Genomic DNA, 25,852 nt, shown 5'->3' on the forward strand with positions numbered 1-25,852 from the left:
CAAGCTAAGGGACTACACACTCCATCATTTAGCTACAGCAATTTGATGTGACAATAACAAAAACTCAATGCTTCCACACTAAGTACCACTAGCTTTGCTTAACCAGAGTTTTTAAATATTCTCTATATATCACCATACAAGAACAACTTACCCTAGCAGGACCAGTTGATAAACATTTAAATTTTCCAATGTATAGATTATCAAATTCAACATCCAGTGCTGGGTTCATCTGTTTTCTAGGTGTGCTTCCAGAAGGTAAGCTGATAGGACTTTTCTCTTCAACTGACTCTGCTAAAAACTGGAAAATACAGTATATTTACTACAGGGCTTTAAATGAGATACTTCTCTCCTGTAACCCTATGAATTTTCCCTCATATTTGTAAGAATTTACTCCCAAAGTCAACTTCCATATAAAGATTCCATATTAGAAAGCTGCAAATGTTATGACAATCATTAATGACAATGTCCTTAAGGACCTAACAGTATCTTGCTCCACCTCTAAGTTCCCACTGCAAGACATAACACGTGCTCTTTCCTGTCCAGTGAAAACTGAAAACAGTAGAGCAACAAGAAATACCCCTCTTGATATCAAAGGTACAGGATCCACCTCAATGCTTAAGATCAAAATTATGCATCTGTGAGCAGATGCAGCAATGGCTCTTCTGATTTGTTTCAGGACTACACAAATAACCCAAATCCAAGTCAACACAAGCAGCAAGAAGTTAATGAAGCCCAAAATGGAGCAAAAACATTTATAGTTAGTTTTAGATTCAAATTCTGCTGCTAGCCACACAGGAAAGGGCACTCTACCCTCTCTCTCTCTGCTGTCAACAAAGATGACTAAACTCTTCCAGGCACTGAATTACAAAGAGGGCTGGATGACAAGAAGAAACTACTGACCTGAACAATTGATATAAAACACTGTGAAAAAAAAAAATCACATACAAATCTTCATCACATCTACCTCTAACTCAGGTTACTATTTGATCCTTTTTATTTTGTAACATTGAGCATTTCCAAATGATTATTTTCAAAATACATTGTAGATTACAAAAAACACTTGAACTTCCAAGCCACAGATCTTCTCTGAAGACTGTCCAGAAGTCTATCTGTGAGATAAAGTACTGCAGTGACTGCTTACTGCTGGGACTAACCACATCTGCTTTAAGCACTTCACTTTTGTCCTAATGTGCAAGAAAAAATAAATACTGGAAAAATAAAGGGTTGGCCTAACAACATGTAGGCCAAAAACCAGACTACCTGCTCTGTGTCACTTTCCATCTTGTCTTCCAATGGCTTTGGTGAGGAACACACGTCAGACTCTTGGTCTGCTTCTTCACTGTCAATATTATCCTGCAGCAGCTCTGTGTATTTTGGCTCAGAAGATCCATCTTCATCATCACTGGAGAGGACAACTGAAGAGGAAATAAGAAGTGTATGTAAACTACAAGATGCAGACTTGAGAATATTGCATTCATTGTGGATTTCAAATGAGCAGAGTTCTCTCTTGCAGCAGGTAGTATCAAAGTACAATGCCCAAACCAGTCAAGGTCTATGTGCATGAAAGTGTGTGCAACAAGCACTGCTTTGGAACTTTATTAACACTTTCTACCCAAGAGCCTCAAGATTATTGGGCTATTAAAAGAAACAGGCCACAACACACCTGCTTCAAAGAAGAGTATTTCTTCAGTCTAAAGAGTACAAGCTTGATTTTCCATAGCCACAAATTCAGCTGCAGAATAAGGACTGGAATTTGAAAATTACAGAATCACTGAGTTGCTATGGTTGGAAAGCACCTTTAAGATCAAGTCCAACCATTATGTATCTCTGCCAGGCCACTTCTACACCATATCCCTGAGCACCCCATCTAGGCTGCTTTTAAATACATCTGTGGATGGTGATTCAACCACTTCCCTGGGAAGCCTGTTCCAGTCCTTGATAACCCTTTTGGTGTAGAAGTTCTTCCTAATGTCTAAACTAAACCTCCCCTGGTGTAACTTAATGCCATTTCCTCTTGCCCTGTCAGCTGTGGAATGTAAGAAGAGGCCACCACCCATCTCACTACAGCCTCCTTTCAGGTAGTTTTAGAGAGTGATAAGGTCTCCCCTCAGCCTCCCCTTCTTCAGGCTAAACAACCCCAGTTCCCTCAGCTGCTCCTCATAACAGTTACCCTCAAGACCCTTCACCACCTTTGTTGCCCTCCTCTGCACCCTCTCCAGAACCTCAATATCCTTCTACTGTGGTGCCCAAAACTGAACTCAAGGTGTGGCCTCACCAGTGCCAAGTACAGGGGGATGATCACTTCTCTAGTCTTGCTGACCACACTACTCCTAGTACAAGCCTGGAAGCCATTGGCCTTCTTGGCCACCAGGGCACACTGGTGGCTCCTGTTCAGCTGGCTGTCCATCAACACCCCCAGGTCCCTTTCTGCCCAGCAGCTTTCCAGCCACTCCTCCGCAGGTCTAGAGCTGTGCATGGGGTTGGGCTCACACAACTCACCACAGCCCATGGGTCCAGCCTGTCCAGGCCCCTCTGAAGGGCCTCCCTACCCTCAAGAGATCAACACACCCACCTAACCTAGTGTCCTCTGCACACTTATTGAAGGTACTCTCAATCTCCTCATCCAGATCATTGATAAAGATGTTACAGAGGAGCAACCCCAGCACTTAGCCTTGGGGAACACTGCTTGTGGCCAGCCCCCACCAGACTTAACTCCATTCCCCACCACTCTCTGGGCCCAGCCATCCAGACAGTGTGCCCCCAGCTAGGCCCAGGGCAGCCAGTTGTGTGATGGGAATGCTGTGGGACACAGCACCAAAGGCCTTACTGAAGTCAAGATGAACACCCACAGCCTTTCCCTCACCCACCCAGCAGGTCACCTTGTCATAGAAGATGAGGTTTGTTAAGCAGGACCTGCCCTTCATGAACCCATGCTGACTGTGCCTGGTGGCCTGGCTACCCTGTAAGTGTGGCATTGTGGCACTTAAGATGACCTGCCCCATGACCTTCCCTGGCACTGAGGTCAGACTGACAGCTCTGTAGTTCCTGGGCCCTTCCTTCCTGCCCTTCTTGTAACTGGGTGCCCCATTAGCCATCTTCCAGTCCACTGGGACCTCCCCATTTAGCCAGGACTGCTGGTAAATCATGAGGATGGCTTAGTAAGTGCATCTCCCTCAGCACCCTTGGATGGAACCCACCTGGCCCCATAGATTTGTGTATGTCTAGGTGGTGCAGTAGATGACTAACAATTTTCTCTTCTGTGATGAAGGCCACCTCCTGTTCCCCATCCCTGACCTCCAGCTTCAAGGGGCTGGCTACCCAGCAAGCAGCTAGTCCTGTTATTAAAGACTGAGGCAAAGAAGGCATTCAGTACCTCAGGCTTTTCCTTGCCCTCAGTTGCTATGCTTCCCCCTGCATCCAGTAAAGGATGAAGATTCTCCCTAATCCTCCTTTTACTGTTAATGTATTTACAGAACTGTTTGTTTTCTTTTACAGCAATAGCCAGATTAAGCTCTAGCTGGGCTTTGGCCCATCTAATTTTGTCCCTACATGTCCTCACCACATCCTTGTAGCCCTCCCCAGTGGCCCACCCCCTTTTCCAAAGGCTACAGACTCTCCTCCTGTTCCTAACTTCCAGCCAAAGCTCTGAATTCATCCAGGCCCATCTTCTTCCCTGTCTGCCCCTCTTTTGGGACACAGGGATGACCTGTGCCTGTAAGATTTGCCTCCTGAAGTCCTGTTTCTCAAACACAAGACCCAGTAGAGGACACTGGCACTAGTCACCCACTGCTAACCTGCACAATGGATTACAAACAACACCATCTCTATCCTCAACCTCTAATTTCCTATGTTTCAAATAGGCAGTCAGGCAGGAGTTCTCCTGGGTAGCTAAGCACACCAGTAGCAACCACCAGCAGCACAGACACAGTACATACTTGGGTCAACTGAAACAAGTTGCCGATTACCCCTGCAGCTTCTGTTCCCCAGCTGGCTCGGGTGCTGTGGCACCTCCCCCTGCAGCCTCCTGATGGTACTGACTCGTGCTGGAATCCTCTCCTCCACAGGGGCAGAGAGCTGTTTCTCTGACAAAATTCTGGAAGGAGACTCTGAGCTGGGTTCTTCTGTGCCCCTGTGAGCAGGCCTTAAGTGGTTGTGGGTGGAAGAGTCTTTACAGTCTCTCTCCAATGGCTGCAGGACACAATCCAGAACTGTATTAGATCTGTGACTCTGTTGGTCCTCACAGGGTGTTCTGAGGCCAGGAGAATGAGTTGACCTCAATCTTTGCCCTTCCTAGAAAACAAAGTAGAGAAAGAATAATACATCTTTATTTCTTGACATTGCTATGATGGTTCAGATCAGTGATCACTGAGACTTAACTATTAAGCTACAACTATATTTTCTAGCTCATGCAGGTGCATTTAGAGCTCAAATCAGGGAAATTTCTCCCTCCTCATATTCCAAAGGTTATTACATGAAGGCATGAGGGACAAACTTTTAAAAGTCTCTCACTGTCTGACATGAAGATCAAGCACTAGTGATGTTCATTACTTTGCAAAAGTGTGGCTTGGTCAGCTGGGTGGAAAGACTCTGCAACTACCTGCTGCCATTAAGACCAGTGGGGTTTTAACCATAAGATTACAGAGATGCCTTTATTGTATTCAAATGCTTGAATAGAAATCAGTTTGTACTTGACTGACTGATTCCCTTGGGGTCTTTGGTTTGGGTTTTGGTTGGGGGGGATGTTTAGTATTTTGTTTGGTTGTTTTGGGGGTTTGTTTGGTTTTGTTGTGGGTTGTTTGTTGGGGTTTTTTTTCTAAATCTTAATGACAGATAAAACTAAAACTTCAGGGAACAGTACAACAGACTGAGGAGTAAGGAAAAATATGACATCTGCAAGATTTCAATAACCCCAGGTATACTCTGTAAATTTTGCCTTGAAGTCCTTGAAGACTTTGCCTTGAGGGGCTGTGGCCCCTCCCTCCCATCTGCTGGTGAACATGAACCCTACCCTAGCCAAACTCACAACACACCTATGAAATAGGTGTAACAGTATCCCTACACACCCTACTTACTAGAGTGATTCCTTCCATTTGGATGTTGCTTCTGCTGCTACTGAAATGTGTGTGCACGTGTGTACACAAACACTACATTAAAATTAAGTGCAACTTACAGACAGCAGAAGTGATTTTTCTGGAATGTGTGTATTACAATCATCAGAAATATGGCCACTGGATCTTCTTTTCCTCTTCTCAGAATCACATGAGCCCAATTCCTTCTGACTAAGAGTGGTGCTTCTCATGTTTCTGCTCCTCTTTTCCAGTTCATCACAGTTCTTGTTCTCTGTGTCAGAAAAAAAACAAAGTGATTTAATGGGTTCTCCTTAAACTTTGTATTTCTTCATGTCTTTCATGCCTTAAATAAAATGCATGGAAGCAGAAACCTTCCATGATAGTTCTTTCCTTTTGATTGTATGTGGCTGCCAAGATATAACCCCTAAAATAATTAAGGAAAGATAGTTATTGAACAGTAAGTTAGGATAATGGTATAACCAAATTGATAGCTCTCTTCCCAGTAAGAACTAGCACTCCACACTCACATCCTTTCTTTTGTCTTCTGCTGGATGCAATAGTCTCCATTTCCTGTTCTAATCTGCAAATATTAACCAGTATTAAAAGAAAGATAATACGTTCTCCCTGGAGACTCTGTGTAGAGCTTATTATTTTTCAGCAGTAAATACAAATATTGTCATAGAGTGTAAACATTCTAGCAGCTTTTACAAACCATTTGAGCACTCTTAACATGTTACACTCGAGTATAAAAGCCATTTTATAAAATCAGGATTATACTGGTGCAGTGAGGCTCTCCCTTCCCCACTTTTTCCTTTCACAGGTCTGATTCACTAAAGCTTTATTCTGAGCTACAAAGCAGCTATTTGATATTTCTACTCTATCTGTAAAAAACCTGCATTTGGAGAAAATACACCCAGTCCACGCAATGTCTATTTTATTTCTGTGCTCTCCTCATAGTACTAGACTAAAAAAAAGAAAAATTTCCCAACAGTCTCCAAAATTTATATTGAAATGCCAGATCATTGCTCACTACAAACCTTTCTTCTGCAGCTCCCGTCTTCTTAAAGTGAAGACATTATTTTTTTCTGGTTCCTTGGAAGCCTTGGTCAAGTTACACAGACCATCCTCTGTCTTTCTCAGGCAATGGTCAGACCTGTAAAGAATATTAGCTATGACTTATCTGTATTTTTGAAAAATAAGAGGCACAGACTTCTGCCTCCATCATAAGCACGTGAGCTTGGCATATGAAACAGAAACCTAACTCGGTTCCCACTGTGGAAACACAGAGATACTCTAACAATATGAATGAAATGGATGCTTCTAAAAGGCACAAAGGATGAAAATCTGATATGCTTGACATCAGACACTGAAATACTATTTTGCTGTCAAGCACGACTGCAGTAAGAACACATAACAAGAAAAAAAAGAGAGTGCAACAGTCCATCGAGTGTATTCTTGCCTTTGTCATGAATGTGGTGGGAAGGAGGCAACAGTGTACTTTTAATTTACATTTAGAACTACTAATAGAATCCACTGAGTAACTTCCTGCAAAGAGAAAAGATTTGAAACAAATTCCTGTTCAAAAGGGCCTGAAACAGTAACTCTGAAGGAGGTGAACGGGACAGGATGTGAGGAATAAACAGAAAAGGGTTTCAGTGAGAGAAACTTGAGGAATAAGCAGAAAAGGGTTTCAGTGAGAGAAACTAGGTTCAGTTGAGTTTCTAGTTTCACTCTAAAAAGAAGGATGTGCAGGAAACTGGTGTGGTTTTTAAATTTTATAATCTTTTTAATAAATAAGACAATGTATTCAGGAGGTACTGAAAGACTGAAGAGCATGGCTACCTCACATTTGAGGCCTGATCTTGTAAACATACCCTCAGTTTCTCTGGAGGCTAGTTACAGCTGGCAAGACTCTGTACAACTGGATTTTGGTTTCCAGTGTCTGCATTAGAACAGCAGTTATTTTCCTCACATTAACTTAATTATGTTCAGTGCAGAAGACTTCTCTTCTGAAAATTCCTCAGGTTTGTAAGATAAAAGAAACTAACCTTCACAACCTCTGCTTCATTTTCTGTGAGAGTTGAAAAAAAAAAAAACACAAAAAAGAAAATAAAATTTCACAGCTAAAGCAATTGAATGCTGCTCTGGGGAATCTGTTCCATTCCTCCTCTTGTCACCTCAGCTTAATCCAAAGGGATTTTGTGTTCATTGGTTTATAATGTGCCTCAGAATGTTGCAGTCTCCAACTTGCAAAGAGCTAAGAGAGCATCACAATGACTGAAATCACTGCCAGCTGAGCACAGACTCATGAAGAACATCACCAACCATGAGAAAAAACAGTCTTGACATCTCTAACTGGACAGCCAAAACTGTTGGACACTTTCTGAACAGATGTCTATTCTTCAGTGACATATCTGGAGATCAGAAAGTATCATTGTTCTTTGGGAACACTGTAAAGACAATTTCCAGAGTGCTCTGATACTATGGTGATAAATAGTAGATAAGCACTGAAGAAATTACTGATTATCTTTCCATTCACAAAGAATCATGAACTGGACCATATACAGAAAAAGTGTTCAGTAAGTGCTGTTATTCATTCTGTGTATTGAACAAGGCAGAGTCTTCCATGGATCAGGCAGCTGTAGTTCTGGAATAACCTCACTACAAAAGCTGATTTTGGAAGCCACACTCTCTCTCAACTTAAATATTTGTATGCATAAGAGCCACACTTCAAATCTTCACTGATAACTCATTTTAAAGTGGCAGACACATGTATAACCTAAGAAGTTAAGGCAGTATATACTGAAGCATTCATAAAATAATAGAATGCTTTGAGCTGGAAGGGACCTTTAAAGGTCATCTAGTCCAAACTCCTGCAGTAAACAGGGACAACCCCAACTAGATCAGGTTGCTCAGAGCTCCATCAAGCCCAGCCTTGAATGTCTCTACAGATGGGGCCTCCATGACCTCTTTGGGCAGCCTGTTCCAGTGTTTCACCACTCTCATAGTAATGAGCTAATGTCTAATCGAAATCTACCCTGCTCGAGTTCAAAACCATTGTCCCATCACCTACCACTACACACCCTTGCAAACAGTCCTGCCCCAGCTTTCCTGTAGGCCCACTTCAGGTACTGGAAGGCCATCATAAGGGCTCCCCAGAGCCTTCTCTTCTCCAGGCTGAACAACCCCAGCTCTCCCAGCCTGGCCTTGTAGGAGAGGTGCTCCAGCCCTCTGATCATTTTTGTGGCCCTCCTCTAGACCCACTCCAACATATCCATATTTCTCCTGTGTTGAAGGCTCCAGAGCTGGAGCTGGTTCTTAATAGCCATAAGAAACAAGTACAAAACAACCTTTAAAATCCTAAGTTCCTTTACATTTAAAAACCTACCTCAAATTCATTAGTTATACTGATAGGTCAGCAGTGACCTAAAGCCTTTGCTCTCTTCTGAAAGAAGAAACCCCAGAAGAATCCATGGCAAGTGTATTTTATGCATAGACCTTTGTTGGAGAGGTGACCAGCACCAAACCACACCTTTGTTGAAGTGACTCCTAAATTCTCCATTTCCTGTGTGATATCTATTACAACTTGCACAAACTTGCTGATCACTGGGAATAGATGGAAAATCCTCCTAAAGTTGGTTCTTGCTAATCAGAAGCCTTTTACTTGATAAATTAGAAAAATCAGATCACAGGAACGGAATATTCATCCTTCAAACAACAAACCACTCCAAACCTAAAGCAAGCTGAGTACACCAAGTACAAAAAAAACCAAACAACTAGTTCAAATCACTCTTATTCTTAACACAACTCAACAGCCACCCTCCAGATACGAGCTTGAAAAAATATACACAAGATGTTTCCTCAGATTTAAGGAGTTACATACAAGGGTTCACATTTTCCTCTCTATGAGCCCACTACCTCCCATCTTCCAAAACAATACCAAATGGAAAAACAGGATATTAAACATTACAGATCTTAAAGATTTTTACTAAAAAGAAACCCACACAACAAAACAACCCCAAAACCAAAAAATCCAGACAAACTCTCCACACTTTAAGTCAGCCTAAAGTTCTGGAAAACCATTTATTAGCAACAACTCTAACACTTCTCAAATGAGACAATCACAAACTGTTGTAAATCCCTCATTTAAATTGCAGATTGGTCAGATCAATTTAAGCAGCAACAAGGATCCCCACAGAAAAAGGAATTCTCACTAATATAGGTTCTCCAAGATGCCCATGTAGCAGAATGAGAAATGACTCACTTTTCTCAAGAATTTTTAAGATTTCTTTAACTTTGGAGCTGTTGATTACTCCTGCTCTCACAAATCATTCTTCTCTTCCCTTCTCTTTCTATTTCCATCCTCCAAATTTCTTGCTATTTGTTCCTGTGGATAGTTTGCTGCTGAGCAAAGAGGCAGCATATGAGCATAAAAGACAAGAGGAAACAGCTTACTCTGAATTTAACTGCCATCTTACATAATTCTAATTTCTGATTTCTGCTACTTTTGTATGCCAAGAGTTATTGTGATGCTCAGTCAACCTAAATGCAGGAGGAAAAGAGGAAAAAAGTAGATGTTAAGCAATGAGAAGATACATACAAAGCCCTCAAACAACAGCACTCTGTTGAGATTGAGACCACTAGTGGATTAACATGAAAAGAAACTGAACCATCACAGAGAAGAATTTGGAGAGATTGTGCAAAAGAAGTTACTTAAAATCATGCTAGAACATGTTAATAGAAACAAGAAAGCAAGATTTTTTGGTCTGGACACAAAACCAACTTAAATGTGTTTGAATTACTTGGCCATCTTCACAAGTTGTAACACTGATCTACTGCAAATGGAAATTCCTTCTACAGAAGAGCAGCAATCAATTAACATCAAGTACAGCAAACTGGAATAAATGCAACATTAAAATGGCTCATTGGAGCTGTGTGTTAGTTTGCACTCAGCAAACTGATCTCCTGCTTCAAGACAAGAGTATAACAAAAATTGTTGCAGGGTATTTCTTTCCCATTGTGAAATTATGTCATTTCAAGGAAGACTAGCAAAATCAGCAGTGAGTAACATACCTTTCAGACAGAAAAGAACTTTCATGAGGAGAGCATATTATTTGACATGTCTGCAGGCTGGCAACAGATGATGAGGGGAGTTGTAATTTGTCAGCATCAGATAAATTTGCATCAATTATTACGTGGCTGTCTATGTATTTTCTTCCAATTTTCGTCCTCAGGACATTCGTCAAGATAACTTTGGGTTGCCTGCCATATATATAACAGTAAATCATAAATACTACACTGAAATCTAGAGGAAAAGCTTCTTGTTAAATTCATGTATCTTAAAGGCTTGATAATCATCAAATCTCATTACTTTCAGTCTCTCAGAGACAAACAGAATCCCACTAAGGAACTTAAAAAATCTAAGGTAAGCAGATAAACACAAGAAAGCAACAAGAGACAAGGGTAAAAAATGCTAGGCATATAATTTCATTTTAATCAGATAAAATTCACACTGCATTGCCTCTAACACATCACCTAAGTACTGTTTAAAAACTGTAAATGTTTCTCTCTAAATAGTTTTCATGCAGTATCTGTACACATTTCTCAGAACTATGGAGCAAACAATCTTGGTTTTCCTGTGATCAAGAAGCCTCCAGTAAAACAAGCTGATTTTTTTTTCAAGCACTAATTCAGCAGGTAGAAAAGCAGCAAATAAACAAAGGCAGCATTAGATTTTTTTTCCCCTCCTCAACTTCCAGGTGGCATTCTAGAGAATAGCAATAGCTCAGAAAAACATCTGCAAGTGTTAGAAGAGACAAGCATCAAAAATAAGCTAATGAGAAACACAAAGATGCAACTGTCCCCTTGAGCACACAAGTGTAAGAGCAGCACAACTTATTTCCTATGATGCCACTGCAGTCAGCTTGTTGTATAGCCCTTGATTTACCCCCTGAGTTTCTCAAAATGGGATTTAAATTCTACCCCTTCTACTGCAATTTATTTTGGATTAGTATGCAATGTCATGGGTTTTTTTGAACCTGTTAGGAACAATGTTGCCTTTTGGGTATTGACTGCATAATGAGATGTAAATTTGCTTTTTAATCAAGAGACTGCCTTACAGACAAGGTGCTGCAGAGGCACGTGGGTGATAAGCAGTGAGCATAAGGCTGAGAGAAGTCTCATACAGAAGAACACTGTAGTCTGGGTGTAACCTCCAGTAAAGGATGTCCCTAAATTGTTTAGAATCAGAAACTCAGAGAGAAAACTCAGTGCAAAAAGCATTCTCTCCAGCCATACTTTTCCCTGGGTATCTGCAACCAGTCACTGCTGGATGAGGGGAAGAATATTGTGCTAGATATGCTTTTCTCCTGACTCTTTATGGCAGTTCTCCCATTTTCATGAGTAGTCTGAAACAGTAACAGTGAAAATACTCCTTGGTACCTTCTCTGAGAAAAGAGCAGTTTAGTGCAAGTGCACTCTCTTCACAGTAAAAAATAACCCAAACATTCTGAGAGACCAATGGCTGAATCAGAGTTAATTGGTCTAATCAGAACAGGACCATCAGAAGTCATCTGATCAGAAAACCCACTACAGCATGTCTGGCACCATATCTCTCTATGATTATCAGCAGAAACCAGGTACAAGGGAATTCAATCAAGTCAGATGACATGAGAATGAGGACATAGTTCATGAACGAGACAGCTGTGGTACAACAAATAGTTTCTCATGAAAAAACTGCAAGGAAAAAATATTGTGTTTAGTTACACAAGGTGAAGACAACATACCTTTTAGACAGAAAAAGGCTTTGGAGAGTAGGGTTTAAAATCTGCCGTATCTTTAGGCTGGCAGCAGATGAGGAGGGTGCTTGGTCTGAATGCAGCTTGCCAGCAGCAGAAAAATTAGCATGAGTTTTAGGTTGCATCTGTGTGTATTTTCTTCCTATTTTCATCATCAGGACATTCGTCAAGATAACTTTGGGTTGCCTGCCATATATATAATAATAAGTGAATAATAGGGTGCTGAGAACTTCTTAAGTCACTTGAATTCAACAAAGCTTTTCTACAAGTTTACCACCTTCTATCTTCAGTAGAATTAAGTTCATTTCCCTGACAACTTACAAAATGGTTCCCTTTGGAGAAGAGGAATCCCAAACACACAAATACATCTCTGGATCAGGACAGCCTTTCAAGGTTTCTTCTTCTAGTATCAATGACTAGCATCTGTATGTGATTCTGAAGAGCTAAACTTCCTATGTAGGAGCAGGAAAATTTTGGAGGACCTTTTTGTCACAAAATATTGGAAGGAGTGTCACTCTGGCCTTACAAACTGTTCTGAAAGTATATACTTGAGCATCTGCAGGACAGAACAAGCACTTATTGTGGCACCTTATTAGAACCATGAATACTGTTGGTTCCCATTGTCACAAATTAGGCTAAGAACTCGCTGGGGAAAAAGTAGTCAAAAAGCTAGTAAAACCTCTGTTTCAAAGCTTCAGCTGATTCCTATTCCATTTTACTAAAGAAATGACATATAATTAAAAACTTCCTATTGAATTTCTTTAAACAGGTTATCTATACTTCACCAGTTCTTCCATGTCAGTACTGAAGACTTCATGAAGAGTTAATTCTGCAGCATGGCCAGTAATTTGGACAGTTTCCTTATAAGCTAATAAGCACTATAAGTAATAGATGATTCATCAACATTTATTTTTGAACAGATGAGAATTGGACCTGTTTTCCCAGTACTGGTCCTAAAAGGATACTGATGTTCAGGTTCATTTGTTACTTTTAAAAGATTACTGAGGCAAGAACTGCTTTTTCTGTTGCATGTCTCCTGCAACAAATGAAATTGTTCAAGTTTTAGAGCACAGATCCTTTTTATGGCTACAGAAAATCTTGTATTACTCACATAGATGTTACATGCAGGCTACAGTGACATTTCTTAAGCAAATGGCTGCTATTCCTCAGCAGGCTGATAAGTTTAGGAAATTATAGTTATCCCACTGAGCTCAACTGCATGGTTACGTGGTACCTAGTGGTAAAGAAATATAGGCATGGCATAAAAACTGCTGAAGAGCATACACCTGAGCCTAAAAAGATCTGGAATTGCCACGCCAGTGAATCATGCTGAACTTGGGGAAGATGTTTCACATAATCCTTGTATTTTACTTCTTTACTAGCTGCTGCACGTTGAGATTTCTTTTCCTTGGTTATTTACCATGTTAAGAAGACCCATGAGTCCTCATGGAACTTGGAAAGACAGTAAGGCTCCTCCTACACACAACATACACCTGAGCCTAAAAAGAGATCTGGAACTGCCATGCCAGTGAAGCACGCTGAACTTGGGGAAGATATTTCACATAATCCTTGTATTTTACTCCTTTAGTAGCTGCTGCATGTTGAGATTTCTCTTCCCTGGTTATTTACCATGTTAAGAAGCCCCATGAGTCCTCATGGAACTTGAAAAGACAGTAAGGCTCCTCCTACACACAGCTTGGAGACTCTGCAGATACACTATGAACCCTGGTCAATCTCATGAGGTCTCTGTTACTGAATGCCACAATGTGTATTGGCGTTTTTTTTGATCATGCACCTCCATCAGTAGAAATGTTTTGAGCATGTACCTTTAATATGTTTAATTATGATTTATACAGATGTACTAAAGTACTGATATTATGTACATTACAAAACACAGACATTTTAAAAAGGACGCAATAAAGAAATATTTTATTTATTAATTTTACCAAAAAATATTTCCTTCCTGCACCCCAGTGGATGGTCTTGCACACACCACACCTTAGAGAACACTGTCTGGACAATAAATCTAAATGGCTCCCATTCAATGCTAAGTAAGGTAAGCTGAAGTGAAGGCAGTTTCTTCTACTCTTCAGGCTTCTCTTTGAAGTTTTCCAAAGAAAAACTCAGTGGTAAAGATCTAAAGCTTGGTCTCAAAACAAACAAACCAACACCCACCAAAACCCTGAAGGATTACAAAAACAAACCCTAAGTTAAGGCACTGTGATGGGAACAATCTGGACAGAGGAGAAAGTGCTGTGTAAGGGACTGGTCCTACTCAGCCACTGGAAAAACAATCCAGGGGTTCTGAATTAAGAGGTTGACTGCATGAAGGCAACAAGAAGTTACATGTATAAAGACAGTCTCATCAGAAGACCAAAACCACAGAAGTGCTCCAGGCTGTTTGAGACAGAGTGAGGAAAAGGCAGGTATACATTTGTCCTTTTATCTAGACTTGTGTATCCTGGGACTACTAATGGAAAGAGCTGTTGGGTTTAAGAACTTACTACAGAGTCTGAGGACATGCTTTGAATACTGTAGACCTAAATAAAATTTGTTCTCCACTCCAAGCTTACAGAGACTGGAGTTTCATTTAACAAATGCTGAAAAGCTTAGGAAGTAAATACAGGGCATAAGGGAACCTTTAGTAACATTGATGTCTTACATGGTGGAGTCCAACTGCAGCAGCTTAGTGAGCACACACCAGGCCTGCAAAGTGTTCTTGGTGGAGCTTAGAAAGAAGGGACCTATTTTCTAGGACCTATTTCTATCAAATGCTCACTAAGTCAGATGTTCTAGATTTTTTCTGGGCTTCTCAAATGTTTAGTGTTGATACATTAACCACAGTTTAATATGTCAGAAGAGTTTACAGTGACCAGATTTATACATCATTTGTTGTTTGTCTAATTAAGGTATATTAGAAATAACAAATACATAAGTAAAATGTAAGGAAATAAAGAATATGTACATTTCAGACTAATCCAGATAATTCCTGTCTTCTTCTAACAGGACTTTTTGAAGAAGGTTTGAAATTACAAATCAAACCTTTAAGCATCTAAATGGCATTTCTCCTACAAACACAAAGCAGTTGCAAAAGTGGGCCCCAGCAATATGAAGATGTGAATCAGAAATTGTTTCTCCTTAAAAAGAAAATGTAAAAATGCTTTAAAATCATTACTGTACAGCATCAAGAGACAACACAAATGTGTCATTCTCTATGGAACACTTCAGTTGTCCTGACTAGAAACACGCTGAGCCTAAAAGTCTATTTCCCAGATCTAAATTATTTCAGTTTTCATTGCAATCTGTGCAAAAGAGATGAACCTTCAATAAACAAGGAAGAAAACATTTGGCTATTCCTGATAGTGTCAGCCAGGTTAAGGTATCACTTCTTATGTGGCAACAACTTCTGAATAAATACATTGATAGGACAACTGATTATGACCTGATCTTCAGAGCTGTACAGTAGGATCAGAGCTTTCTGGGGCTTCCCCTTTCTGGAGGAGGAATGGCATCTGGCAGCATTTCTCAAAAAATCATGTCATTAACACTGGGCATAAAATAGATTCAGGAAAAACATCTATACCTAAAGCCAGCCTGTACATCTGTAAATGATGGTTGGTACACAGAACCCTAAGTTGTGTGTTAAATTGTCCACAGAGTAAAGCAAGCAAGTCATGCAAAAGAAATTTCAAAAGAAAGAACAGTTTCAAGCAGAAGAAAAAGCAAGCAAAGTATACATTAAAAGCAAGTCCACCCAGCAAGCAACCTGCACAACAAGACTGGAGGCATCTTGGTGATGGAAAACCAAAGGCAATTATTTTTGTTTCTACAGGAAGCACCTACCCTGCCCCCCATTACCTACCTCCACAAAACAGGAAAAATAAACAAAGGTAATGGAAACATACTTACACATGTAAGGATGGAACAGATAAAAAAAAAAATATGCTTTTAGCTGCCCCTGACAAGTCTCACATCACTTTTCACAGGCAAAAAAATTTATTATCCTACCTTACAAAGCACAGGATCAAAAGCTACTCATTGTTAGTATGCCTGTGGGGAAAACATCTGATGTCTATTTCACTCAACAGTCAGAACTGTTAGAAGCACTTCCTTTCCCAATGGTCACATTTGTGTGCACATCTGTGTTGCAACCACTGCCTCAAATTTGTTCAAAAATTTAGGAAGTGGTCAAAAGGAGGCTTGAAGGCTACTGACTCTAAGGAATAAATTGCCTACACCATCATCTTCACACCTACATTCTTCTACTAGAAACTTCAAGTTTTGGGAAGTAGATATCTTGACAGAGGGATGCCACATACCACACAAGGGTCACCACATCAGGTCTCATAAAAGCTGAGTATCTGTCCTGGCTTTACAGAATAAAGCTACCAAAAGACTTGATGTGTATTCAGCTATCTGAGTTTCTGCAGCATGTGCACAGCTCAGGAGGTCCTTGGCCTTCCAGAGCCCAGTGGAGTAACAAGATATACTACCTTTAATGTGAAGCTCACTGCCACCTTCACTGACTGCTGAGCAGAAATCCTCCCTCTGGCATCCTCCTGCTATTTCCAGGCTCAAGGCCCTGACCTTCCATTAGCTGGTGAGAAGTCACACTAACCTCCTTGCTTTTCTGGACCAGGAAGGTATTACTGCCAAAGCGCACTTGTCAGGGCAAGAGGAACCAGTATGCAAAAGATTGCCACAGAACCCTGACTGCTATGGGGTCAGTACCTGATTCAGCTGTGACACATTGCCATTAACATTTAAAATACCAAGCTGAATCACATACATCTTATTTAAGTACTCCTCCTAAATAAAGCCTGGCAGACCAGGATGAGAAGCTTGAATTTCAGTGCTCTACTTTGTTTCTTTTTGGTTTGTTTCCTTCTCATTTCCCTCTATTTCCTGCTTGAGAGAATGCAGGAGTAGTACAGGTGAAATAAGTAGATGTCTGTAGGTGGCAATAGCTACCCTTGAAATAGTGTTATCTGCTTCCCTGACAATAAAAAAAGTTTCATAAGTGTGATACAAAACATTAATTGATCAATCACACGAATACCATATCTAACTTTCTGCAATGACACTAATAAATTGAACTGCTCATATTTCCTAAGTCTTATTCTGTTTTGTGACAGCCATGGGAATATACAGGAGACCCCCAGCATGTGAGAAGGACCAGTGACCTGCCTGTGATCACAAATAAATCACCTGACAAGGACCTTTCACATGTCCACAAGCAGATGTGTTCAGGGGAGAGCAGCTGTGCTTGCTGCTTCCAGTCTCCATGGTCTCACATAGTGGCAGGGCTGACAGAAGGAACTGACTACCAAATTTTGTGATCCAGAACTTCAGTTTAAGACACAAGTGAAGGTGGGTTTGTGCCAATACATCCACTTTGTCCCTTCTGACTAAAATTAAAGTGGCAATAACAGTGCTCAAGCAACACTTCAGATGAAACATGCCTCCCTATATATTTGAGATTAGCTCCTATCAATAAAGACTGGTTTTAAAACCTCAAGAGATAACATCACCTATTAAGAACTTGTGTGCTCTAAAACTTAACATGCAACAAGCTCAATACTGAGAAACACTTGGTACTCAAGTGGAATGCTTAGAAAAAGCTTTCCTGCAGGCAGTAGATGAATTTTATTTTACACAGAACCTCCAGCTAGTCTCTAAAGAGACGTGTGGTTTTGAGAAAATGAAAAATGCATAGTTTAATATCTGAACATTTACTCTATTTACAGCCTAATTATTTCTAATATACTAGTAAGGATTCTGGTGAAAATGCTGGAACACCCAAAACTGTTACTTGAAAGTCTGTCATGTATCAAAATTACATGTGTTAAAAAAAAAAAAAGCTACCTTGGGATCTGTTAAAGATTCTCAACATTGAAAGTCAGTTTGAAGTTTACTTAAAGACCTTCAGAGACTGATACCAGATAATCAAACATATTATTTCTCACTAATAAACTAGTAAGAATTCTGATGAAAATGGAACACCCAAAACTGTTACTTGAAAGTCTGTCATGTATCAAAATTACATGTGTTAAAAAAAAAAAAAGCTACCTTGGGATCTGTTAAAGATTCTCAACATTGAAAGTCAGTTTGAAGTTTACTTAAAGACCTTCAGAGACTGATACCAGATAAACATTTCACAGAGTAATTAAAACTCAGGAAACTGCACTTCACATACTTTTTAAGTTCTGCTCGGTCAACCCTTAAGCCCCTCCCCCCTCAGTAATTAATGTTACTGAGAGAAGCATTTTGAGGTAATGAGAGCAGGCATTCTCTGCCCCACATTTGTTTAGATTTGAATATTTCTGGAATAAGAATTGCTTCATGAAGGTAACTATAATTAAACTTAATCATGAAGTCACCATGCTTCCTAGCTGCTGCTAATGAACTTAATTCTGCATTTTCATCTCCATTTGTCAACTATGGCACTTGGAGCTTCAAAATTTTCTTGAATAAATAATCTAGCTGACAGCTTCACAGAAAATTATTTTAAACAATCTGCCATAATCTCAGAGAATCAAGATATTTGCTCTTGGCAACAGAGCATAAAGAAGTGGCACATCAGCAATCTTATTTACCTACTTAAGTGTCTTGACTGTAACAGAGGTGAAACCTCTGGTTTTTTACTGCCTTCCCCTACTAATGACTGTATTGCTTGGGTTTTTCCTTTTCTTGTTCTGAAGAGCTGATAAAACCAGGTTAAGGACTGCAGACTGCCAAGCAAAAAAATGACAAGCAAAAAGATAATCTTGGAAACTTCTTAAACATCTGAAATACCTAGGGGCTAGAATGATAATTTACACTTAGAGAGTAACAAACAGCTTTCAGGATTCCAAGCAGGTCATCAAGCAGTAATTCCTCTAGCAAGCATTGCATTCCTGTTCTGATGTCAGTCTTCTCTTGTGTTAAAGCAAAGAAAAAGTTACAGCTGCCATTAAATCACTGAAACATGATTCCCAAGTGGGCTACCTAACAGCTTGAAACCATCTCCACAAAACAAATCATTAGCTAGAAACCACAAACACCCATCTTCCAGAAAGCTTATTAAAGTCTGAATATACTAACAGAGAAGAACTAATTTTGAGATGACTTCTTACCCAACTGAGTCTTCATCATTGGAGCTGGGTCTGTCACAGTCCTCCTGCCTTTTTCCTTTTGTGGAAGGCTTTCTGTTGTTTGCACTTAATTTCCACTGAAATAAAACAAAATTGACAAGTTCCAACAGACATATGTATTGTAATGGGTATCACACTGTAAAAAGAGAATAATGTCAGACATTGAAATAATGCAACAGATCATATAAGGCAGAGTCATAACAAGTACATAAAATACTTTTGCAAAGAATGAATTTGCTTGATTGAAAGCACCATACACCTCCTGACCTTGAATGGAACTTTCTCCTAAAGAAATCTGAAAATACAGGACTCTTCAGTCCCCCTTTAAACAGGGAAATAATCTCACACAGATTTAAATATTAGGCCTGTTTTACCTAATCAGAAATAGATAAGGTAACCTCTAATTACATAAATTTAACCAAAGTATATTCCACTCAAAGATCTAGAATTCTGAAAAGGAAATGGAATTTGAAGATTTGGTACTTGGGTGGCAAAACCCACAACAGCAATACCTCATGTTTTTCAAATTCTCTTCCCTTACCAGAATGCAGTTACACTGTCAAATTAAATAAGTGAAGACCCATCAAAACACAGGTTCCTGGAACTGCAGAAGTAACTGCATCTCCTTCTACCATTACCTCCTCCTAATCTCTCCTCACTTTAAAATGTAGAAGATAATAAACCAAACAGATGTTTGAAAGTTTTGCCAGTCAGGCTGACCTCAAACTTCACTGCTGTTTAAGCGTGGGGTGAAAAGACATCTGAAAAATTCAGGTAAAATGAGTATTTTACATCATTTATTACAGCCTGAAAGGTACATCCCAAATCAATCCTACCATACAGGCCAACTCTAATGGAAAACAGTCACATTATTAAAGCAGCTGGCAGCAAGTTACCTTAAAGGTGCTCTCCCCTCCTCCTGTCTTCAAACATCATTTAGTTCACCTCATAGCACTGGTCTTCAAGCATATTAGAAACCTATATGCCCAAATCACTGAAAACTGCACAAAATTTTCAGGCTGAACTCAAACTTCACTTCTCTTTAAGAGCAGAGTGAAAAGACATCTGAAAATTCAGATAAAATGAATATTTTACATCATTTATTAAAGCCTGAAAGGTACATCCCAAATGAATCCTACCATACAGGCCAACTCTAATGGAAAATAGTCACATTATTAAAGCAGCTGGCAGCAAGTTACCTTAAAGGTGCTCTCCCCTCCTCCTGTCTTCAAACATCATTTAGTTCACCTCATAGCACTGGTCTTCAAGCATATTAGAAACCTATATGCCCAAATCACTGAAAACTGCACAAAATTTCTTAAACATGGAGCAAACTCTGACAACACTAAATACAACTAGGACAGACCCTCATATGTAGAAAACAGTAATATGCCTTTTAATTATGATACCACATGAGCAACCTTTTCTTTTAAAGTAGAACATAAAGACTAGTCAGTGTTTAACACATGAAGCCCTCTACCACATGAAAAAGTCTGAAATATATAGACAGGTAGGAAAAATAAGAAGTGGGAAAATTACAATATAAAGTAAATAGCAAGTTTAAAAAAGATTTTTCAATTCATACAGTCTAATCACTGTTTTTATAGTGGCAGAGAGACAGGAATAATCCCATGCAAGTGCTGTCTGGCTCTGCCTAAGTGAGTGCTGCTTGTAACCACAGAAGACATCACTTCCAATTCCAAAACCTGACTGTAATCAAATGCTCTGCTCACTTAAAGTATTAACAAGAATAGAACAACCACACAGTGAGCTTCTGTTGGACCATGCTCAAAGGACTAGGTCTGCCAAGAGACTTGGGACATGTTATCACCACTACTGTAAGTCCAAAAAAATTCCTAAACTTCCCTCACTAGCTTTTATAAATTCCTCTGTGGGGGAGCCTGTTTGGCCAGCCCCATGATTCTGGAAGCACTAAAATCAGCAACAAACTCACAATGCTGAGCTGAAGGAGGCAAAAGTAGCAAAATAGCCTTCCAAAACATGACATTTAGAAAAAAAAAAAAAAAACTTACTGAATTTGGAGCAGATTTATAGAAGAAAATATTTTCTTCTATATGTGACTGAGATGATCAAGATGATTTCTGGTAAATGTCATGCAAGTACTCTCACAGTCTTTCAGTCTTAATACTGAAACCAGTTATTTCTGTATTAGCACCTAAAATTCTGTCAGAAATCAGATAATACTTAATATGTTCTTTAAAAGTTTAAACTCTTGGATATAAATAAAGACTAATTGGAAACTCCATGTAAAGATTTATCCCATATCATAACAAAAAGTCTGGCAAGTGACCTGATCTTCTGCTGACCACCTGCCTGACCAAGAAGGATGTTATCAGCAACAGGCAAACCAGCAGCCAGAGTCCTCCCTCTGCTCTTAAACCACCCACCAGTGACCCAGCATGCCAGACCACCAGAGGGAGGACTAAGTCAATCCACTCCCAGCACAGGGTGTGCAGAAGGGAGTGCGCTGACTCCAGGACCATGCCATCGGAGGAGATGGAAGGACCCCAGATGATCAGCCCAGTCATCTTGCCCTGCCATCCTGGGAGCTCCACTTGCTGTGAAGAGTTGAGGAGCCCTTTCAGTAGCCAGAACCCAACACAGCACAGGCACCGTGTGGGCAGATCACCCAACTGCACCCCCAGCAGTCAGTTCTTATAGTGGTAGCTTCTTGCCCTGCCTCCAAGTTAATGTGGAAGTTGGGGGGACCTGGTGGTGATCTCCTCATCAGTTCCCACCCAAGTCTGTCCAGACCCTGGGTGAAAACCAATCAGGAAGGTCCTGGTTGTGGGCATCATCCATATGCCAACTCTCATTCAGTTTAACCCCAGTGCTTCATCTGAATAGAACCTAAAAGCTCAGGAATCAGAAGACAACTAAAAAAATGGTATTTGCCTTAAATTCATGATTATCACGATAATTTCAAACTACAGCTGAAGACCAAATCTGGTTCTTAATGATTTAGGGTGGCAATAAGGCAGTAAGACTTCCTTTTTTGTACCTGTATGTTTGCAGACAGATTTCAGACCTACTCACTCCTCTCTTTCCAAGACAATCCAGTATAGAAAACAACCCTGCCTCTAGAACAGAGCCATAAACTCATACAACATCCTCCTATGCACTTCACACTCCAAAGAACTTCTCTTTACCTCTTTTAAAGGGTAGTCCCAATGGTGGGAGCCTGGGAGCCTTGCCAAAGGGAACTGAACTTGGATATCCTCTGAGCTGGTGTCTGTTTTCTTCTTTGGTATACGAAACTGAAAACAGATGATGTGACACACATGATAAAACTAAATTATCCAAAGGTGCTGAGCTGCACTCTGCCATGTACATAGTTTTCTATGTAATGTACTGCCACACACTGAGTTTTCTTAACTGGCAGGCAAAATAAAGTTGCAAGGCCAGCAGTGAACTGTGACTTCAATTTAAATGCAGCTCACTGATGCAGGATCCCAAATCATGTGTCATACCATATGAGGAACTAGTTTTACTACATGAACTGTCTGAAAAAGCTTTTCCTGTTTCATTAACTTACAGCAGCTTCAAATAGTAAGAACCAATTAACTGGCACTTAGCTTCCTTAGTTCCCTCTTATTTGTTTACACTCTAGTTTAATCATATCAGCTTAGAGAATGATAAAGAGAAAACAGAATAGCTTCATATCATGGCAAATGTCACACTAGGTTTGCACTCTCTCAGAAAAAAAATAAATTCAGGATGAAGAACAATCATATCTTAGAAGAGCACAAATATTTTGGTATGATAATTTAGCATCAATACACTAAGATGTACTCAAAATAGTATCAGCTATTGACACTGCCAGCCTTCACAAAAATAAAGCCAGTGTTTCAGAAGTAATTATTAAAAGATAAGAGAGTTAGCAATTAACAGAGATTTGCCAATTCAAAAAAAAAAATGTAGGAAATAATGTTCATTCATAAAAATTAAAGATAAAAATGCTCAAATTCCTACTAGTTCATTCAGGCAGCTACTGTCAAGTGTATTATGAACTTAATTTGCAAGCCACCACATGCTCTACCTTGTAACACAAAATTACAAGTAAGGACTCTAGAACAATGCTGCTAATAACTTAATTAACACAGAAACTGCATTCATTAACTCTGTAGGTAGTCCTTCAGCCAGACCATAACTGAAGCATACTGCACTGGAATGAGATAATCCTTTAGTTCTTCAGTTTGATTTGCAAGTGCTCTTATTCCTTCTCTACAATTCTAAAAAGTAAAGTATTTTCACTTCTTTTCTTAGTAACTAGACCTGCAATTCTACACAGGACTTCAAACTGCTTTTGCTGGTCAAATGCTGCAACAAATATGCCTTTAATAACAGATCCCTCAAATTATAAAGGATGTAAGTGTTACATGCATGCAACACTTCCAATACAAGCTCCTTCCTTCTCATCAACATTTAAGGATTGAAACAGACAATTTCTTCTTCAAGAACACCTATTAGATAGTTTGATTTTTTTCTCTTATGAGAAGTGGCCTATAAACATGTTTTGTCAATCAGAATGCATTCCTCTGATCTGCACCTTAACAGCCAGGTACAGATTTCTTACTTCAGAACTCCACTTGCTGCCTGACTAGCAGTTTCTGTTACAAGCTTCCACACATTTATCTAACATTTTAACATGCATTTAAAGTTCCAGAGGTTCAGATAACTTCTGCAGTTTCTTCTTGAAGAACACCTGCTATTAGATAGTTTGATTTTTTTTCTTTTATGAGAAGTGGCCTATAAACATGTTTTGTCAATCAGAATGCATTCCTCTGATCTGCACCCTAACAGCCAGGTACAGATTTCTTACTTCAGAACTCCACTTGCTGCCTGACTAGCAGTTTCTGTTACAAGCTTCCACACATTTATCTAACATTTTAACATGCATTTCAAGTTCCAGAGGTTCAGATAACTTCTGCAGTAACAGACAGCAATAAAAACAGGTAAGATCAGACTCAGAATACAGAAAGAGACAGATGGACAGGCAGAAAGGGATAAAAGCACAAGCTACGTTCACCAGCAAAATTTCCACCTCACCATACAATATCTTCCCAATGCTTGCACTCATTAAGAAGATGTTGGCTTACAATGCCCACAATTAACTTAGGGAACAAACACAGAGTCAGGAGGTAACCAACAGAGGTCTGTACCCACGCCAAGTGCAACGTCTGCAGTTGCCTCAGCTTTTGCCTAACAGCAAGTGACTGACTCAACACATACGTGTGTATATGCACTTAGCAGCCTCCTCATCTAAACCAGCAGAACTTTTCTGAAGGTTCCCACCTGTAGGAGCAATGGTCAGAGAAAATGCATAAACAAGGTGCTGGAAACAGCTTATTTCTAAAACACTAGACAGTCCTGACCCTACCTCAAGCCAGTTGCTGTGCCTACAGTTTGTTTTCACCAGTGTTTCCACTGCTAGAAGCTACTACAAATAGGGATATTTCAAAAAACAACCAACAAAACCAAACACTAGCATAAGCAATCTCTGAACAGATCCCTGTAGATAACTAAATATTTTGCAGTTACACAGCTGCTCTACTTACTTGGGCACTACTCAGTATTTCAGATGTTAGCTTAGGCCTTAAAATACCCTTGAAAACATGCTGTTTATGTGCAATCAAACACTAAGCCCATCATGCATTAATACATGTTGAACAGAAGACTTCACTATTGACTGCTACTGGAATATACTGCTTCTCAGGAAAGAGAGCTCCACCAAAGCAAAAGCTGGACCACTGGAGAAGTAATTTGGTTGGGCAAATCCACCAGAACACCCTAGGATGCCCACAGCTTCTAAGTGTATTGTTGCAAATTGTAGGAACACTTACACCACTGTGACTTGAAGATGTTCTTCCTTCCATGATTTTCTCTACTGAAAAAAAAAAAAATACAAAATAAGCTTAGCAATTTGTGTTTTATTTATTCAGAGAGAAGCAGAACCATAGTAATAGGTGCTAAGCAAGAACAAGAAAATTTTTGAGCAAGCTAGCACAAAGAAAACTCATTCACAGAATGGTTTTGGTTGGAAGGCACCTCTAAAAGATTATCAAGTCCAACCCTCTGTTGAGGGCAAGGACATGTTTCACTAGATCAGGTTGTTCAAAGCCCTGTCCAACACAACTCACAAGACTCCCTATGATGAGGCACCCACAACTCCTCCAGGCAACTTGCTCCAGTGTCTCACCACTCTCATTGTAAAAAGTTTCTTCCTCACATCCAGCCTAAATCCACCCTCTTTCAGTTTAAAACCACTGCCACTTGTTCTGTCACTACAAGCCTTGGCAAAAAGTCATTGACAGCCACAATACAGGAGAGACATGCTTGGGCAAGGCTCTGGATTGTCAGCACGGTCAGGACTGCTAATGAAATTCTCACTAGAATTTATCCTTGGTGAAGGTGCTTACTGCTTTACTCCACACCCTGGCAAGCACACAACTAATAAGCAATTCAGGCTTTGCTTATAAAGTGAAAAGGAGTCCCAGAAGACATCTGTAATGCTACAGGAGCAGCAAGAATTAAAAAAAAAAACAAAACCCAAAGGATTCCTGTTTACAAAAACTTCATCAGTAGAACACAGCTTCCAGAGCTTCCTGTATTCACAGGGCTTTATCCTCTTTACAGATAGTCTGTATGACTCTGGTGTAAGACTTTACAGCTGGTGTGAAGCCTCTGAAGAAGGCCTTTACATCTGTGTATCTTCACTGAGCTCTGCTGCTGTACAGCCCAGTCCCCTGTGTGGGGAACAGCAACATCTACAGTCAATTAAAGAAATGCCTATTAAACAACAACCAAACTACTCCTACTCCGACGCCTGCAG

General features: G+C 39.9%; 1 protein-coding gene across 1 annotated transcript in view; it reads right to left on the reverse strand.

The window, feature by feature from the left end:
* SENP7 (SUMO1/sentrin specific peptidase 7) overlaps positions 1 to 24,896 on the reverse strand; it is a 37,559-nt gene extending 12,663 nt beyond the window's left edge. The window contains exons 1-9 of the mRNA XM_008940877.1: positions 24,864 to 24,896; positions 22,170 to 22,277; positions 18,982 to 19,076; positions 11,855 to 12,052; positions 6,107 to 6,222; positions 5,171 to 5,340; positions 3,936 to 4,290; positions 1,261 to 1,415; positions 152 to 298 (exon numbers count right to left, since the gene is read on the reverse strand). Of these exons, the coding sequence (XP_008939125.1) occupies positions 152 to 298; positions 1,261 to 1,415; positions 3,936 to 4,290; positions 5,171 to 5,340; positions 6,107 to 6,222; positions 11,855 to 12,052; positions 18,982 to 19,076; positions 22,170 to 22,277; positions 24,864 to 24,896 (1,377 nt within the window). The remainder of the gene's footprint in view (positions 1 to 151; positions 299 to 1,260; positions 1,416 to 3,935; positions 4,291 to 5,170; positions 5,341 to 6,106; positions 6,223 to 11,854; positions 12,053 to 18,981; positions 19,077 to 22,169; positions 22,278 to 24,863) is intronic.
* Positions 24,897 to 25,852: the final 956 nt, after the last annotated feature.

The sequence above is a fragment of the Merops nubicus genome, unplaced genomic scaffold (genome assembly GCF_000691845.1).
Source record: "Merops nubicus isolate BGI_N331 unplaced genomic scaffold, ASM69184v1 scaffold11625, whole genome shotgun sequence".
Classification (NCBI taxonomy): domain Eukaryota; kingdom Metazoa; phylum Chordata; class Aves; order Coraciiformes; family Meropidae; genus Merops; species Merops nubicus.